Below are 19,791 nucleotides of genomic sequence, written 5' to 3'. Positions count from 1 at the left end.
CTATCAAACATTCAAATTTCACGAAATTATAGCTGACTGATGTGATAATGGAAGTCCAACGGACTCTTATTCAGGATATCACACAACAAATGAATAAGGAGACCATTAGGAAGCTAGAAGAAGCTGAACAGCGCTTCACTAACCAGCTAAATGAGATTAAAAGAAGCTAGGAATTCTCGTAAGGAGAAATAAGTGACTTAAAAGCAAAATTGAACATTAAAGCTAAAGAGAACCGAACACGCAGGACCCAAGTTGAACAGCTGAGCGAGGAGAATTCCAAGCTCAAAACGGAACTAACGACAACAGCAGACCGGGTGGATTATGTGGATGACATAGGGCGGCGAAACAACCTCAGGATTGCCGGAATCCCTGAAGATATCCACGAGAACTGGGAGTCATCCCAACGCAAAATTTCATACATGCTGAATGCACATTTTAAACTTCCTGAAGTAAAGTTTGACCATGTTCACCGCGTCGGGAACCTAACTCCTACCGCCCCCACAACATCATAAAAAAATTCTCATCCCCCCTTTGACCGTGACAAAGTGTATTATCAAAGCAGTAAACTATCTTCGTCAACGAGGATCTCTGCCCAGGTACGAATAAAGCCCGTCTACAGCAAATGGACCAGTTTAAAGAAGCCAGGAAACAAGGGAAACACGTGACGTTCAGTCATAAAACCCTTGTGTGTGAGGGATCGGGCAAGTGGACACCCGCCCACTCACCCACCCGCTGTGCCAACCCACCCAAGCCTCTCGAGAACCCCCACCCCGCTGAGGGGGAACCAGCCACTGTCGCTATCAATTGAGGAGTTTTCCCCCCTGCCGGCCAACTCGAGTACTACACGTTTACCCTCTGTGGTGGAAACCAGCATCCCTCAAAACCGAATGACAGGCGTACCTCCCACTCTATCTGGGAATCACCCTCAACAGTACCAGCAATGAAGAGAAGACTGACGCTGTGGCAGAAGGGGGCCTTGATGATCTCCTATGTGAAGCAAGAACACTGCAGGAGAGACTAAAATCTGCAGGAGAAGGAAAGCAAAACACTGATGATACTGCAAGGAAGTTTGGAAACAAAATGCCTGTGGGAAAAGTGTCTTTGGCGGTAAGATATCTCACAGAGGAATCCACCGGTGGGGTCCTGCCAATAAACAGAGAGACATTAAAACAACTGAAAGAAAAACATCTCTCTGCAAGTGATGACGGAGGCATCAGGTTTCAGGGTGCCTATATCCCACCAAATGCTGTCCTGTTCGAGAAAATAACAGGGGGGATGGTGTGGAAAAAGGCACTGAAACTCAGGGAGGTGCCGGCCCTTCAGGTCTGGATGCAAACGGATGGAGAGTCATCCTCAGCACTAACAAGTTTGGCCCCGCAGCAAGTGATCTCTGCACGGCCATTGTCGTCCTTGCAAGAAAGCTGGCATCCTCATGCTTCCATCACCTTCATGCTCTGACGGCCTGCCGCCTCATTCCACTGGATAAGAATCCAGGATGTAGGCCAATAGGAGTGGGGGAAGTGCTGAGGCGAATCATCGGAAAATGCATAATGGAGGTGGTAAAGGACGATGTCAGGGCAGCAGCAGGGAACCTGCAAGTTTGTGCCGGCCAACAAGCTGGTGGGGAAGCTGCCATTCACGCCATGAGAACGATATTTGAGCAACGTGATTGTGAGGCCGTTCTCCTGGTCGACGCTTCAAACGCATTCAACATACTTAACCGCAAGGCCGCATTGCACAACATCAAGATCAACTATAGGAATCCATCAGACCTTTATATAGTAAACAACAAGGCCCTAAGAGGTGATACCATCTTATAGTCAACCGAGGGAACAACACAGGGGGACCCTGTTGCAATGGCAATGTATGCAATAGGCCTATCAGTGCTCCAACAAGAAATAAAATTTAAAACAACTGGGGTCAAACAAATGGTGTATGCTGACGACCTTACAGGAGCAGGAAAAGTGGAGGGCATCAAAAAGTGGTGGGATTTGGTAACATCGCGAGGTCCACAAATAGGGTATCACCCAAATGCCAGCAAGTCCTTCCACATCGTGAAGCCAGAACATTATGAACGGGCAAAGGAGGTTTTTTGGCGGAAGTGAGGTCAAAATAACTAAGGACGGCCAAAGACATCTAGGCGCAGTAATTGGCACTACGGACTTCAAGACCGAGTACGTAGCGGGAAAGGGGACTGAGTGAGTTAGTGAAATCCAAGCTCTGTCTGAGATTGCTAACATAGAGCCACATGCGGCTTTCGCTGCATTCACCCATGGAGTCAAGCATCGTTGGAACTACCTGATGCGTACTATCCCTGATATCGGACCCCTCCTCCACCCTCTGGAAGAAGCTATCAGTGTCAAGTTCATTCCCAAATTAGTGAAACACACTCACTTAACCCCAGTAGAAAGAGCACTTCTTGCACTTCCATCAAGACTGGGAGGGATGGGACTAACTAATCCAGAGGAGATTGCAGCCACCGAACATCAAAATTCACTTAAGCTCACGGCAGCCCTCACGGACCACATAATAGCCCAGAACGCAACAGGGGAGGTCGAGACCAGTGAAGTAAACGAGATTCGTAGGTCCATTACGACAGATCGACAGCACTGCCAAAATGATAAGTTGCAGCAACTGTTGCTGCAGGTTCCAGAAAATTTGAAAAAAAAGTAGATATAGCGCAGGAGGTGGGCGCCTCGAACTGGTTAACTACGTTACCGATAAGGGCAAATGGTTTCAGTCTTAACAAACAAGAATTTACAGATGCCATTGCTCTAAGGTACGGTCGGCCAGTAGAAGGTTTGCCCTCTGTTACGAGTTGGGGATTTAGAATATAGTTATACGTCTACCCAGATCCCAACAGGTAACAAAAAAACAAAAACAAAGACAATCGGACTATAAAAGGGTAGACAAAGGATGCGAGTTTTCGTTGTGTATAATAAAGTACCATAAATCCCTAAACAAAATATTCAGCTTATAAATTACCCTTAACCAAACTTAACCTAAACATTAACAGTATATACATATTAATACAACATAAACAATTTTGAAGCAAGTGGACGTGGGGGAGGCAATACAAAATACAAATACTTAAGTGAGGAGCTGAGATGGCTGACGAGTAAGGCTGAGTATTGTAGAAGACGGTAGGTAGTCACTATCCGTAGGTTTAGAGGATAGATGATCCTGTGGTCACTTCCCAGAGCCAAGTACCCTCTCCTCGAATTGGAGCTCACAAAGAAGACTGGGAGGAAGTGACGCAACAACCAGGATATGGAGAAGGGAAACCCCGGAGTGGTAATTAAGACGAGTCATACTCGTGTCTCGTCCCTAGATGGCGTTGCTCGTGGTGCTGGGTAGGTAGATCAGGACAATAGATGACGTGGTTCGTAGTGCTGGGTGGAGGGGTTCGTAACACACCCCCCCCTCCAAAGACCTCCGTAGCGCGGGCGCGAAGGAGGTGATCACCTGGTGCGTCTTGAGAGTAGCTGCTGCATTTCCACTGGAGCTCGGGATAAGGAGTCTGCAATCAGGTTGTCGACCCCCTTTATGTGCCGGACTTGTAGATTATAGGGTTTGGGTGAGGAGAGCCCAGCGGAGGATTCGCTGGTTGGAGGTCTTGTTGGTTTGGATGAACGTGAGTGGGTTATGGTCGGTGAAGACTAGGGTTGTTTGTGGGCAAGACTGGAGGCAACATTCAAACTTCTTTATTGCCAACACCAGAGCCAGGGCCTCCTTCTCTATGGTCGAGTAGTTGGTCTGATGTTTTTTCAACTTGGCGGAGTAATATGCCACAGGGTGAAGAACATCAGTGGTTGGGTCGGGTTGTAGGAGCACAGCCCCCACTCCGACACCGATAGCGTCGATTTGCAGAAGGAAGGGCAAGGTGTAGTCAGGGGGATGGACTACAGGCTTGGAGGCAAGGAAGGCTTTGAGGCGGTGGAAAGACTGGTCGCACTTCTGGTTCCCCATGTAAGGGACCACAGATCTGGTAAGGTCTGTTAGCGGTCCGGCCACGCTGGAGAAGTTACTGCAGAACCGACGGTAGTAGCCGCACATCCCCAGGAAGCGCATGAGTTCCTTCCTCGTCCTTGGAGTGGGGAAGGATAAGATGGCTTTAACGTTTGCGTACTTGGGTCTCACCATACCATGCCCAACGATATGTCCCAGGTAAGTCACTGAGGCCCGGCCAAAAGCAGATTTAGCCAGGTTTATGGTGAATCCAGTCTCTTGCAGTCGTGCAAACAGTATCTCCAAACGCACCAGATGTTCGTCCCAGCCGTCCGACACCACCACCAGGTCATCCAGGTAGGCGAACGTCCCACCTAGGTCCTGAATTAGGAAGTTGATGGCCCTCTGGAATGTGGCCGGAGCATTAGAAAAGCCAAACGCCATAACCAAATATTGAAAAAGACCAAATGGAGTTATAAATGCCGAGATTATTTTTGCCCTATCCGTGAGTCCTACTTGATAATATCCTTTCAATAAGTCCACGGTACTGATAAATTTGTGCACAGCCTATGCTGTCTATTATATCTTCAATCAAAGGTAAAGGGTAGGAGTCTGAGACAGTGACCTGGTTCACTTTACGATAATCGGTACAGAAACGAAAAGTGCCATCGGGTTTTGGAATGAGAAGGCAAGGTGAAGCCCAGGGGGAGGTACTAGGCTCAGCCAAGTTATGTTTTAACAAAAAGTCTACCTCCTTTTTCATAATCTCTCTTTTTTGTGGATTTAGTCGATAGGCTGATTGCCTAATGGGTTGTACATCATCTGAGATTAGCTTAATATCATGTTTAAGTATATTGCAAAACCCTGGGAGGTCTGATGTGACTTTAGGAAATGTTGATAATAACTTAGTGAGATCTTTTGCTTGAGATGGATTTAGAACAGAAAAATACTCATCCAAGTTGTTGAGTATGTGACTGTTAGCAGGGTTTTCTTTAGGTAGAGGGAAGTCTAAATTCTCCAATAGGTCCATGTCATCTGTCTCCGGCTCCGGCCCTGACAAAACCGTATGCAATACAGGTAGGCTTATAGCCTCTGGGATGTCTTCCTCTGACTGCCTGGAATGGTAAAGTTTCATGAGATTAATGTGAACAAGTTGTGAATCTTTTCTGCGATCAGGAGTATGGACTATATAGTTGAGGGAAGATAGTTTATTAGCATTGATTTGAAAGTTTTGATGGAACCGTTCCAAGCAACCTTGGGACGGTGGGTGGTAAGCCGAAGATGTACAATGGTCCACACTGAGGTCTTTCATATTCAAAGATGGATCAGATTGTTGGGCTTTAATGAGCTCATCCTTACTAATGGTCTTATTGTACAGATCTTCTGTGGGTAGGAAGATATTGGAGGTGGTTTTAGATGAAGAGGGCCCATTTCGCACACTCTGTGACCGGGTGACAGCACAAGATGGGAAAAGGTGAGGAATAGTTTCTTCAAGGTCAGTGGTGGAGTTGACAGGTAAGGGAGAGTCGACTGTCTTTATGTTGGGAACCACTAGATCTCCTACCAAGTCATTACCCAATAATAAATGAATGCCGCTCACAGGCATTGGGTCTTTCCTAATGGCTATTTGCACTTCCCCAGTAATCAAGGGACATTGGAGGTGCACTTTAGCTAAAGGATAGGAAGAATGGGATGAGAGATCCGAAATTAGAACACTCTCATTAGTAAATGCGGTAGATATATCAGGAATGACGTTAAACAGGAGGATAGATTGTGCTGCGCCCGTATCACGTAGTATACGAATAGGGAAAGAACGAGACCCCTCTATGATTGAAATTTTTCCCTCATAGGTGAATGAAGAGAAGAGATCCTGATGGGGCCTTTCCACATTGGTATTTGCTATTGGTTTGGATTTGGGATCCAGGTAACTACTTTTAGCAATTCGACACTTTGGGTGTTTACAACTCTGGATTGTATGGCCTGGGTTTTTACAGTAAGAACAAGTAAGCTTGGTTGCATCGGGGGGAGTAGGTGTGGGACCTTTCGACCTACCACTCACGCCCCAAAGGTTATCATCAGAGGAGGACCTAACATGTCGGGAAGTACCACGTTCTCTACTGCCCAGTGACTCCACCAACAAAGCGTACGCATCAGCCAGCTCAGCAGCACGCCCTAAATTAACCTCTCCACGCTCCTCCACATGCTTCAAGATGTGAAATGGTATCTTGCTCTTCCACTCCTCCAGGACTACCAAGTTTAACAAATCCTGAAATGTGGAGGTCTCTGTAGCCTCTAACCACTTCTTAAAAACCTAAGCTTTTCTTGAGCAAACTCAACAAAGGTGTGGGAAAATGGTTTGGTTAGTTTACGAAACTTCTGCCGGTATCCATCTGGCGTGATAGCATAAGAGGTGAGGATATTCTTTTTACGTTATCATAGTCATCAGTCTGGTCTAAACAGTTATAAACTCTACGAGCCTTACCATATAATTTAGGAACTAACACTGACACCCACTGGTCCTTTGGCCACTCATTCTTCCCGGCTATTTTCTCAAAAGTCCTAAATGACCCGTCCATATCGGATTCATCAAACCCGGGAACAAGGGAAGAAGCAGTAGCAGGGTTAAAAGCAGCTAGTTTCTCTCTTAATGCCACTTCTTTTGATTTAAACTCCGATGTTAAGGTGACTTCTATCTCTCTTACCTGTAGTTCTTTCAGTCTAACCTCCTGCTCCAACTTGGCCCGTTCCATCATTTCCTCATGCTCCAACTTGGCCTGTTCTAACTTGGCCTGTTCCAACCTTTCCTCATGTTCCAACTTGGCCTGTTCCGACCTTTCTTCAGGCTCCAACTTGGTAGAGATGAACTGACTCATATACTTTATCTACCTGGACACAGTGAGCTGACTCATATACTTTATCTTCCTAGACACAGTCAGCTGACTCATATACTTTATCTACCTGGACACAGTGAGCTGACTCATATACTTTATCTACCTGGACACAGTGAGTTGACTCATATACTTTATCTACCTGGACACAGTGAATTAACTCATACTTTATCTACCTGGACACAGTGAGCTGACTCATATACTTTATCTTCCTGAACACAGTGAGCTGACTCACATACTTTATCTTCCTGGACACAGTGAGCTGGCTCATATACTTTATGTACCTGGACACAGTGAGCTGACTCATATACTTTATCTACCTGGACACAGTGAGTTGACTCATATACTTTATCTACCTGGACACAGTGAACTGATTCATATACTTTATCTACCTGGACACAGTGAGTTGACTCATATACTTTATCTGCCTGGACATAGTGAGCTGACTCATACACTTTATCTGCCTGGACACAGTGAGCTGACTTATATACTTTATCCACCTGGACACAGTGAGCTGACTCATACTTTATCTACCTTGACACAGTGAGCTGACTCATACTTTATCTACCTGGACACAGTGAGGATGATGGCTGGCTACCTGATCAGCCTAACATGGGTGTTTCTGCTGGCTCTCTGCTGCACGCCTACACCTGCTCATTCTGGTACGTACTTACCTCTATTTATCTCCTGTTTTTCCACTTGTTAGTTAAGAACTACAATGATCATTATGGCCTTTAGGTTGTGAAACATGTATAATACCAAGTAATTAAATACGGTGTGAGGAAACTCATTTATGACCATTGTGCTATTGAGCTTTACATGTTTGATTTCTTCATGTACAGAAAACGTTGGGAGGTTCAGGAGCAGTAAGACTCCGGCTCCTCAGCCTCAGTATGCACCAGTATTTGGTGGTGGTGGGGGCTTTGCTGCTGGAGGTGTTGGTGCGACGAGACCCAACTCGGTAATAATTTTTGTTTAATCTTATCCAGTTCTGAAGATTTTGACTTTGAGGAAAATATGAATTTATCATATATTAGTACTAATACATTTATAACTCTGATTTTGTGAAAATGTAGAACCTTTGAACAAATTTATTCTTTCTGGACTATGATCTGAAATTCTGGATGAAAGAAGTAAGAGAATAACTTTGTAGGGAACTTTGAAAAAATTTACCTAAAATTGTTACCCACTTAATATGTAAGATGAATCTACATTTTTATTTTCTTACAGGGATTAGTCCACCCGGACACAGGTTACTGATCCACATCAGGGCCTGGGGGGTGAAAATGTAATAATAATAATAATAATAATAATAATAATAATAATAATAATAATAATAATAATAATAATAATAATAATAATAATGATGATAAGGATAATGATAATGATAATGATAATGATAATGATAATGATAATAATAATAATAATGAACCATAAAGAAAAAAGAAAAGAAAAAAGATCACAAGTGAGAAACAATATATGTATGTTGTGTTGTCAATAGTAAGAGAAACATTTGAGACCCTACAATTGTGTGCAAATGAGGCAGAAAGACATATCAGCAACCTGGGACTTGGTCACATGATTCCCAACATGGCTTCACAAGCGGACGTTCTTGTCTAACTCATCTATTAACATTCTTTTCATCAGTTTTCGAATCGGTGGACGAGGGGCACAATTATGATGTGGTATATCTCGACTTTAGCAAAGCCTTCGACAGAGTCCCCCATGAAAGACTAATTAGAAAGGTAGAAGCTCATGGCATCAAAGTTAACATCCTTAAATGGATTAGGGCGTGGTTACAGGACAGGAAACAGCGAGTGAGCATTAACGGCACTAAGTCCAATTGGAGCAACGTCACAAGTGGAGTTCCCCAAGGCTCAGTACTTGGACCATTATTATTTATTATATACATAAACGACATAGATATCGGCATAGACAGCAACATAAGTAAATTTGCTGATGACACTAAAATAGGACGTGTTATCAAATCTGACGAGGACTCAGCAAAACTACAGGAAGATCTAAACAAATTTTTCGAATGGTCTGAAAAATGGCAGATGAAATTCAACGTCGACAAATGTAAAGTACTCAGTATAGGAGATGTAAACAGGGAAACCAGATACCAGATGAACAACGATGCCATAGAGAAATCCGACTGTAAGAGAGATTTAGGAGTAATGATAAGTAGGAACCTTAAGCCAAGTAAACAATGTGTGTTTGCTCGTAACAAGGCTAATAAAGTACTTGGAGTGTTAGTTACAAGACTAGCGAGGTCATCCTAAAACTGTATCTTGCTCTTGTGAGACCACACCTGGATTACGCATTTCAGTTCTGGTCACCGTATTACAGAATGGATATAGAATCATTGGAAAGAATTCAGAGGAGAATGACAAGACTAATCCCGGGCATTAGGAACCTTGAGTATAGAGACAGGTTAAACCATCTTAATTTGCACTCCCTTGAGAGACGTAGAGCGAGGGGCGACCTGATAGAGGTGTATAAGTGGAAGTCAGGGCTAAACAAAGGGGACATTACAAAGGTACTCAAACTATCCAACCAGGAGCGAACTCGACAACAATGGTTTTAAATAAGACAAATTTAGATTTAGGCGTGAAATAGGTAAACACTGGTTTGGAAACAGAGTAGTGGATGAATGGAACAAATTACCAAATATCATCATTAACTCGAATACGCTGAATAGCTTCAAACATAGGTTGGATGCTTATATGAGCAATAGGGGTTGGGTGTAAACGGGACTGCCCAGTATGGGCCAATAGGCCCGCTGCAGTTTCCTCCATTCTTATGTTCTTATGTTCTTATATGGCAGCAGGGTCTACCATTACACAACACATTATGTTTCCAATATCTTCCCAGGCGGTAGAACCTCCCTGTTTGGGTTGTATAAATGTTTGTTTGAGTGTAAGTGATGTGTTTGTGAGCGTTGAACGATCATTATATTTTCAGACCGATAAGAATGATAGCGATAAAAAACTTATGGAAAGATAAATTATAGAGATACAAGAGAGAAGAAACTACAACGAACACTGGAACGCAAACATTTTATTATGCACAAATGTTTTATTATTGCATTATATGTCGTTCTCCCTACAGTAGTGTGGTTAATGAGGTGTTTTTCTTTATCTACAGGGAGCGATAGTACACAACCCCTACAGTAATTACCGACCACCAGTGGTGTTTGGCCCTAGACCTAGACCACGGCCCACCTGGTACTACAACCAGTACAACCAACACCAGAACCAGCCTTATTGGTACTATAGTGGATAGATCTAATACCAAGGCCCCATGGTTACTACCAGTAGGGCTACTAGTACCACCGATAGTTCAACTAGTATTGAGAGCTACACCACACCTCCCAGCAGAGTGAAATAAGTATAACATAATGTTGAAACGGCACAAGGATGAGTCCTGTTGTGTTTATCTTAACCTTATGAGGGTCGACTTGAACAAATCATTTAAAAGAATGGCCTAACTTAATCTTCTATGGTCCAGTTTATAAAATTTCTAATAGTGAGGCTTAGCTTTAATATTAAGAAATAATCTAAGCTAACCATCCCGCGTGGTTTTCTAGTTATACATTTTAAAAAGGTCCACCATCCAGCAGAGTTATCTCTCATCATCCTCTCACAGCTGCATGCTTTTAGTCGTCACGGAGAATAATTGTTAAGTTTTGTCTTAAGTCTTTTGATAAAGTTTAGCGTTTGTTATAGAGTCTGTCTGCACACCTTAATTCTTTTATTAGGTAAATACTTGTTTCTTAATGTTTATGTTAATGCAATTGTATATTATACGACCATTAATAAATACATTATAATTAAAATGGATTTCCTGACAACTCCTTTCGGCTGTCCAGTACTACGGAACGAGACACTGACAATTCTTCATCCTGTGGAATGGATAATAACAGCGATAAGCCTACAAGTGGATTAAGTCTCTAACACAATATGTAAAACACACGAGAACGATCGTGTAGTGCCTACCTTTACTTTCTGTGAGCTAACGTCACCAAAATATCCACAGGAATTATCAAATAGCCTTTTCTAAGACTTAACTTCAGCAAAACATACAATGAAGTCATTTAGTTTTTCTTTAAGACCTCTAGCTCCATCTCCTCACAACTGAGCTCATCTACACAGTAATCTTCAGAAAGTATAAGTGTTGTCTGCTTCCATAACTTACAGTAGGTGTACAAGTGGCAGTAGATGTACAGGTAGCAGTAGATGTACAGGTGGCAGTAGGTGTACAGGTAGCAGTATATGTACAGGTAGCAGCAGGTGTACAGGTGGTAGTAGGTGTACAGGTAGCAGTAGATATACAGGTGGTAGTAGATGTACAGGTGGCAGTAGGTGTACAAGTGGCAGTAGATGTACAGTTGGCAGTAGATGTACAGTTGGCAGTAGATGTACAGTTGGCAGTAGATGTACAGTTGGCAGTAGATGTACAGGTGGCAGTAGATGTACAGATGGCAGTAGATGTACAGGTAGCAGTAGATGTACAGGTAGCAGTAGGTGTACAGGTAGCATTAGGTTTACAGGTAGCAGTAGGTATACAGGAGGTAGTAGGTGTACAGGTAGCAGTAGGTGTACAGGTAGCAGTAGATGTGCAGGTGGTAGTAGATGTACAGGTGGCAGTAGGTGTACAGGTGGTAGTACGTGTACAGGTGGTAGTACGTGTACAGGTAGCAGTAGGTACTGGTAGCAGTAGGTGTGCAGGTAGCAGTAGGTGTACACTGTACAGGTGGTAGTAGGTGTACAGGTAGCAGTAGATATGCAGGTGGTAGTAGATGTACAGGTGGCAGTGGTGTACAGGTGGCAGTAGGTGTACAGGTGTGGTGTACAGGTGAGTATATGTACAGGTGGTAGTAGGTGTACAGGTAGCAGTAGGTGTACAGGTAGCAGTAGGTGTACAGGTGGTATTAGGTGTACAGGTAGCAGTAGATGTGCAGGTGGTAGTAGATGTACAGGTAGCAGTAGGTGTACAGGTGGTAGTAGGTGTACAGGTGGCAGTAGATGTGCAGGTGGTAGTAGGTGTACAGGTGGCAGTAGATGTGCAGGTGGTAGTAGGTGTACAGGTGGCAGTAGATGTGCAGGTGGTAGTAGGTGTACAGGTGGCAGTAGGTGTACAGGTGGCAGTATATGTACAGGTGGTAGTAGGTGTACAGTAGGGTGACAATAAAAAGTGAAAGTTTTTATTTTTAGATGGCCATTTGTCCAATACTGCGTACCCATGAAAAAAGAACACAGGCGAAATCCTGGGTCATTTGGACAATATTTAGAGGTGGCTCAAGCCATTTGAAGTTAACACTACTGAAATTATTATTGATTTTTTCTAATTTCTTTATTTATGAACCGATTACTATGAAACTTTGCAGGTATATGTAGAATGCAAATTCAAATTAAAGTTGTTCCTAACATTTTTTCTAAAAATGAGTAATGAGTATTTTGGCTGGTGCAGCTATTGGCAATGCAGAGGGGAGGGAGAGGCGGGTGTCAGTCGGGGTAGGGGGAAGAGGTTGTGTGCCAGTGTCTGACTGGTACAGTAGCATCAGTTGTGTGTGAGACGTGACGGTGGGTGTGTGTGCGTCGCTCTTGTTGCAGTATTACGGTTAGTACCATTGTCTTTGTCTAAAATCAATGCATCAATTTAGGTATATAACACTTTAAAAACTTTATACAAGTGATCTTGCATGCCGTATGCTTTATGGGTGCTGTTGTTTGCATAACAGTAACAACATAAGTTACATAAATGTTTTTGTTTGTTTCAGGTTCAATGGAGAGTACACGTTCAAAAACTGAAGTTTGGCTCATTGGTCAACACATAACCGAAATCACGGGTGCACAACTTCCTTCAAGAGGAGATGTTCTACGTCTGTTTTTCCACGGTCACAATGAACATAAGAAAACAGTGAATGATTCTGCGAGTGAAGTTGCAGCATCGGTTATTAGTTTCTGGAATAAAGCACGGATTCCTACCATAACTGAGAAGAGTATTGGACGAAAGGTAGTGGATCTTTTTTTAATGTGGAAGGGACTTAAGAAAAACTGCACTCGCACTACAGACACACAACGTAAGAAAGAGGAAACTTTTTGTGATGAGTTAGAGGACCTCTTCGATGTTGCCCACCCCAAGGCAATGCAGCTCTTGACCATCAAAGAAGACCGAGCATTCCTGGCAGCGCAACGAGAAAAAGGGAGAAGAGGTGTAATGGCAGGAGTAGACAAAAAGATTGCTTGTTCCATCAAGCGTCGGGAAGAAAGCAAGAGTAAGCAATCTCTACAACAGAATCAAGCCAGTTCTGCTCTTGAATATGATGAGTTGGGTTCTTCGTCTGAAACAGAATCACAATCAAGCTCGTCATCATCTACAAGTTCCCTAGCGATATCACCAGTGGTATCTTCTTCCAATCGTAAACGTGCTACTCTCAAAGTTATCACCCCTGAATTGTCAAGTACATTGGACCGCACTGGGATCAGTCACCGCTCTGCTCTCCGGATCGTCAGTGCCACGGCTGCTAGTCTAGGTCATGACCCAATGGAACTAGTTTTAAACTATGAGACAGTGCGTACTTCGCGAGCGACCCACCGTTCTGGGATTGCCAACGAAATTAAAGAAAAATTTCAACCTAGTGAAGTGCTCACTGTGCACTGGGATGGAAAAATTATTCCTGATGAACAAGGAGCGAGTGTTGACCGAATCGCCATTCTTGTCTCCGGAATCAATACTGAAAAGCTGCTTGGTGTCCCGAAACTATTGTCAGGGACTGGACAGGCCATTGCTACAGCAGTCAGTGCAGCGCTGGAAGAGTGGAAAATATCAGAGAATGTTTCAGCACTCAGTTTTGACACAACAGCTTCAAACACTGGGCACTTGTCGGGGGCATGTGTCATTCTGGAGCAGAAACTCGGCCGCCGTCTTCTGCATCTCGCGTGTCGTCACCACATCCTTGAGCTTGTTGCCGAGAAAGCGTATGTGGAATGCATGGGGCCTTCCTCTGGACCAGATAATACTCTCTTCTCTCGCTTCAAGCATAAGTGGAAGGACATCAGTCAAGATGACTACAGCCCTCTCTCAGACCTCCCTCCAAGTTTGTACGAGAAACGAGATGACCTCATCTGTTGCTGGAAACATCATCTGGGCAAGAAGCAGCAGCCACGTGATGATTACCGTGAGGTACTGGAGCTAGCAATCAGGTGTCTCGATGGAGCTCTACCCAAGTTTAATCTCCGACGGCCGGAGCACTTCACCGAGCACGGTGGATGGCTAAGCTCATTTATGTCATGAAGATCCTGATTTTTGCTAATCAGTTTAAACTAACTGCTCGTGAGACATTAGGCTTGAAACGATTCACATTCTTTGTGCTAGAGGTGTATGTCAGTGCATGGTTCACGGCCTCCGTTCCATCCTCCGCTCCTGCTAATGATTTGCGGCTCCTCCAAGACCTGTCAGAGTACCACGACGTCAAAATATCAAGAACATGTCTCACAGTCTTCGGTCGTCACCTGTGGTACCTCAGTGAAGGCTTGGTGGGTCTTGCACTCTTCGATCCACAAGTTAATGCAACAATGAAGACAAACATAGTTCGGGCAATCGTTGAGAGGAAGGCGACCGAGGATTCACCAAAACGTGCTGCTCTTCCTGCCACATCTTCCCTTCCCACAAAGCAGCTCTCAGACTTTGCTTCTAGAGGATCAAACTTTCTATTTGAAAGTCTCAAAATGAAGACTTCTTTTTTGTCCAAGGAACCTGACACATGGTCTGATGATGAAGACTTCAAAACTGGCGTCGCAGTTGTGGGTGGTCTCAGAGTCATCAACGACACTGCAGAGAGAGGGATTGCCTTGATACAGGCATTCAACAGCAAGATCACGAAGAGTGAAGACCAGCGTCAACATCTGCTGCAGGTTGTTGAAGAGCAGAGGCGGTCACAACCAGGGACATCAAAACAGGACCTTACAAGCAAAAAGCGAAAACAATGAATGGGTTGTCCACACCTCTCCCACCCATTGATGTAAGCGTGTTCACTGCAGTTTCATTTTAAAAAGGAATTAATCATTTATATGTACAGTGTACACATAAACTTGCTCAATATGTAAATTTTAAAATAAACCGGCATATTATGAATATTCGTATTTTTTGCCAAAAGGATAAAACTTCAATTGACTTGAGCTACCTCTAAATATTGTCCAAATGACCCAGGATTTCGCCTGTGTTCTTTTTTCATGGGTACGCAGTATTGGACCAATGGCCATTCCATTTAATCAATTTTAGAAATTCACCCCTATGCACTATTGTCACCCTAGTGTACAGGTGGCAGTAGGTGTGTAGGTTATGTATCTATGCTACTGTGCCAAGTAGCAACCTTGTATATAAGCTACTGTGCCGAGTAGCATCTATGTATATAATTACGTGGCAACACTCCACGTGTTATGTGGCAACATTGCCCCGAGGCTGCCATATGGCAAGGCAGTCTCAGTCTGACTGTGTGAGCCGTGCATGGCACACGCTAGTCCCCACTTGTATTTCTCCTATCCTTTAATAAACGGACTTCAGTGTTACCCGGTGTTTCCCTACCCATCACTGCATTCTTCAGGGAACACTTGGAACCTTCAAGGTGTACAGGTGGCAGTAGGTGTACAGGTAGCAGTAGGTGTAAAGGTAGCAGTAGGTGTAAAGGTGGTAGTAGGTGTACAGGTAGCAGTAGATGTGCAGGTGGTAGTAGGTGTACAGGTGGCAGTAGGTGTACAGGTGGCAGTATATGTACAGGTGGTAGTAGGTGTACAGGTAGCAGTAGGTGTACAGGTAGCAGTAGGTGTACAGGTGGTAGTAGGTGCACAGGTAGCAGTAGATGTACAGGTGGTAGTAGGTGTACAGGTGGTGTAGATGTACAGGTGGCAGTAGATGTACAGGTGGCGATGGGTGCAGGTGGCGAGTATGTACAGGTGTTGTGGGTGTACGGGTGGTGGTAGGTGTGCAGGTGGTGGTAGGTGTACAGGTGGTGGCGTGGGTGTACAGGTGGTAGTAGGTGTACAGGTAGCAGTAGATGTGCAGGTGGTGTAGATGTGCAGTTGGCTGATAGGTGTACAGGTGGTAGTAGGTGTACAGGTGGTAGTAGGTGTACAGGTGGTGAAATGGGTGTACAGGTAGCAGTAGATGTGCAGGTGGTAGTAGGTGCACAGGTAGCAGTAGATGTACAGGTGGTGAAGTAGGTGTACAGGTAGCAGATGTGCAGGTGGTAGTAGATGTACTGAGTGGTAGTAGGTGTACAGGTAGCAGTAGGTGTACAAGTAGCAGTAGGTGTACAGGTGGTAGTAGGTGCTGAGTAGCAGTAGATGTACAGGTGGTAGTAGGTGTACAGGTAGCAGATGTGCTGGTGTGATAGATGTGCAGTGGTGAGTAGGTGTACAGGTGGCGGCGATATATGTACAGGTGGTGGCCAGTGTACAGGTGGTACAGGTGGTAGTAGGTGTACAGGTGGTAGTAGGTGTACAGGTGGTAGTAGGTGTACAGGTGGTAGTAGGTGTACAGGTGGTAGTAGGTGTACAGGTAGCAGTAGATGTGCAGGTGGTAGTAGATGTGTAGTTGGCAGTAGGTGTACAAGTGGCAGTAGATGTACAGGTAGCTGTAGATGTTGTTACGCCGTCTCTTAATTTACTTTAATATCCAGGTTCTAGGCGTAACCAAACAAAAAAAGTGAAGTAAATCAAAAGGGAATAAAATAAATAAAGTAAACCTTTAAGAATTTAATTAAATTAAATATTAACACAATAAAGTACCTCATAGGCTGTCACAACAAATTGATTCACTATCGAAACTTTTAAGACAAATGATACTAAACATCGAAACATCAAAAGAACTGCTTAAATATATAGAATAAAAATAAAGCACTGGATAATTTAACACTACCTAAACATATAAAGTAACTAACACTGAAATTAACTAAAGTGTAACAACACTGAATTACTTAAATGTAACTAAGCAAGCACTGATGGACACAGAGACATAAATAGGTACTCACATAGATATATCACATTAGTGGTGACAGGAACAACACAGAAATAAAATGAAGTATAAGTAACAGGTGACAAGTGTCACTCAAAAGAACGTGAACTGAATGACGAGAGGACTGGACTACCCTCCGTCTACTGGTGAGCACTATATATAGGGTCAGCTCCCGCCAATGCGACCAGCCGGCGAAACATGGGTCGTTTAACGATGCAGATGGTCGTTAGAGAAACAAAGAATGCTTGTTACATTACTAAAATGAGGGGGACCGGTGGTAGAAGCGGTACCGTTATTGCCTCGCAAGCGAGATGTCACGGGTTCGATTCCCGGGCTGGTGGAAGTTGTTTGGACTTACTTCCTAGCCCCCATTAGTCCCTGTTCACCTAGCAGTAAAGTAGGTACCTGTTGTAAGTCGAAAGTTGCGAATTCGTATTCAGGGAAAGTTGTTGGAGCTTCCAATAACTGGATGACATAAACCACCGACTCTTCAGGCTTTTACTCCCTTGACTCGTGAGACATAAAGGCAAGCATGAGCACAGCATGCTTCCCTGTTGGGCGCTGTAAATGCTTCTGCGCTTCACCTTACAAAAGGATGTAGGGACGGTGCCCAATAAAAAAAAAATTAATAAATGAAGAAATAAGATGGGCTTGAACAAATAAGAACAGTTAAAATATTAACAGCACAGGGTAAGGTGACTAGATTATATAATAGTAAATATAACACACATCATTACAGGAATAATATGGAACAACATGGAAGCATGTTATATAAAAAAGATAGAAAAATACGACTCGGTCGTACAAATGTACAGGTGGGAGTAGGTGTACAGGTAACAGGAGATTTACAGGTAGCAGTAGATGTAAAGGTGGTAGTAGATGTAAAGGTGGCAGTAGGTGTACAGGTAGCAGTAGATGTACAGGTAGCAGTAGGTGTACAGGTGGCAGTAGATGTACAGGTGGCAGTAGATGTACAGGTGGCAGTAGGTGTACAGGTGGCAGTAGATGTACAGGTAGCAGTAGGTGTTAAGGTGGCAGTAGATGTTGTTACGACATCTCTTAATTTAATTAAATATCCAGGTTCTAGTCGTGAACAAACAAAAAAAGTAAATTAAATTAAAAGGGAATAAAAATAAATAAAAATAACCTTTAAGAATTTAATTCATTAAATATTAACACAATAAAATGCCTCGCAGGCTGTCAACAAATTGATTCACCATCGAAACCTTTAAGACACAAATGATACTAAACATCGAAACATCAAAAGAATAAAAATAAAGCATTGGATTACGTAAACACTGCATAAACATATAAAAAACTAACACTGAAATTAACTAACGTGAAACAACACTGAATTACTTTAATGTAACTAAGCAAATACTGATGGACATAAATCGAGACATAAATAGGTACTCACATAGATATACCACATTGGTGGCGAAAGGAACAACACAAATAAATTAAGTATAACTAACAGGTGACGAGTGCCACTCAAAGGATGTGAACTGAATGACAAGAGGACTGAACTGCCTCTGTCTACAGGTGGAGTACTATATATATAGTCGGTTCGCGCCAAGCGACCAGCCGGTGAACATGGGTCGTTTAACGATGCAGATGGTCGTTAGAGCAACACAGAATGCTTGTTACAATACTAAATGAAGAAATAAGATGGGCTTGAACAAATAATAACAGTTAAAACCTTAACAACACAGGGTAAGGCGACTAGATAATATAATAGTAAATATAACACATCATTACAGGAATAATATGGAACATGGAAGCATATTATATAAAAAAAAAAAAAAATAGAAAAATACGACACGGTCGTAACAATGTGTAGGTAACAGTAGATGTGAAGGTGGTAGTAGATGTACAGGTGGCAGTAGGTGTACAGGTGGTAGTAGGTGTACAGGTAGCAGTAGGTGTATAGGTAGCAGTAGGTGTGCAGGTGGCAGTAGGTGTACAGGTGGCAGTAGCTGTACAGGTGGTAGTAGGTGTACAGGTAGCAGTAGGTGTACAGGTGGCAGTAGGTGTACAGGTGGTAGTGCGTGTACAGGTGGCAGTAGGTGTACAGGTGGCAGTAGGTGTACTGGTAGCAGTAGATGTACAGGCAGCAGTAGGTGTACAGGTGGCAGTATATGTACAGGTGGCAGTAGGTGTATAGGTAGCAGTAGGTGTACAGGTAGCAGTAGGTGTACAGGTGGTAGTAGGTGCACAGGTAGCAGTAGATGTACAGGTGGTAGTAGGTGTACAGGTGGCAGTAGCTGTACAGGTGGCAGTAGGTGTACAGGTAGTAGTGCGTGTACAGGTAGCAGTAGATGTACATGTGGTAGTAAATGTACAGGTGGCAGTAGGTGTACAGGTAGCAGTACATGTAAAGGTAGCAGTAGGTGTACAGGTGGTAGTAGGCGTACAGGTAGCAGTAGATGTACTGTTGGCAGTAGATGTACAGGTGGCAGTAGATGTACAGGTGGCAGTATGTGTACAGGTGGCAGTAGATGTAGAGGTAGCAGTTGGTGTACAGGTGGTAGTAGGTGTACAGGTAGCCGTAGATGTACATGTGGTAGTAGATGTACTGGTGGCAGCAGGTGTACAGATGACAGTAAATGTACAGGTAGATGTACAGATAGCAGTAGGTGTACAGGTGGCAGTAGATGTACAGGTGGTTGTAGGATTACAGGTAGCAGTAGGTGTACAGGTAGCAGTATATGTACAGGTGGCGGTAGGTGTACAGGTAGCAGTAGATGTACAGGTAGCAGTAGGTGTACAGGTAGCAGGAGGTGTACAGGTGGCAGTAGATGTGCAATTGGAAGTAGGTGCACAGGTGGCAGTAGGTGCACAGGTGGCAGTTGGTGTACAGGTAGCAGTAGGTGTATAGGTAGCAGTGGTGTGCAGGTGGCAGTAGGTGTACAGGTGGCAGTAGCTGTACAGGTGGTAG

General features: G+C 43.7%; 1 protein-coding gene across 1 annotated transcript; it reads left to right on the top strand.

Moving 5' to 3' along the window:
* The first annotated feature begins 7,399 nt into the window (after window positions 1-7,399).
* Window positions 7,400-10,637, top strand: LOC121878260. The gene is made up of 3 exons (XM_042384349.1): window positions 7,400-7,498; window positions 7,679-7,797; window positions 9,984-10,637. The coding sequence occupies exons 1-3, from the start codon at window positions 7,420-7,422 to the stop codon at window positions 10,119-10,121; spliced, it is 336 nt and encodes a 111-aa protein (XP_042240283.1). The 5' UTR covers window positions 7,400-7,419; the 3' UTR covers window positions 10,122-10,637.
* The last annotated feature ends 9,154 nt before the right edge of the window (window positions 10,638-19,791 follow it).

Source organism: Homarus americanus, unplaced genomic scaffold (assembly GCF_018991925.1).
Source record: "Homarus americanus isolate GMGI-L3 unplaced genomic scaffold, GMGI_Hamer_2.0 scaffold36594, whole genome shotgun sequence".
Taxonomy (NCBI): Eukaryota; Metazoa; Arthropoda; class Malacostraca; order Decapoda; family Nephropidae; genus Homarus; species Homarus americanus.
The sequence above is the reverse complement of the archived record's forward strand: the minus strand, read 5'-3'. Positions and strand labels throughout refer to the sequence as shown.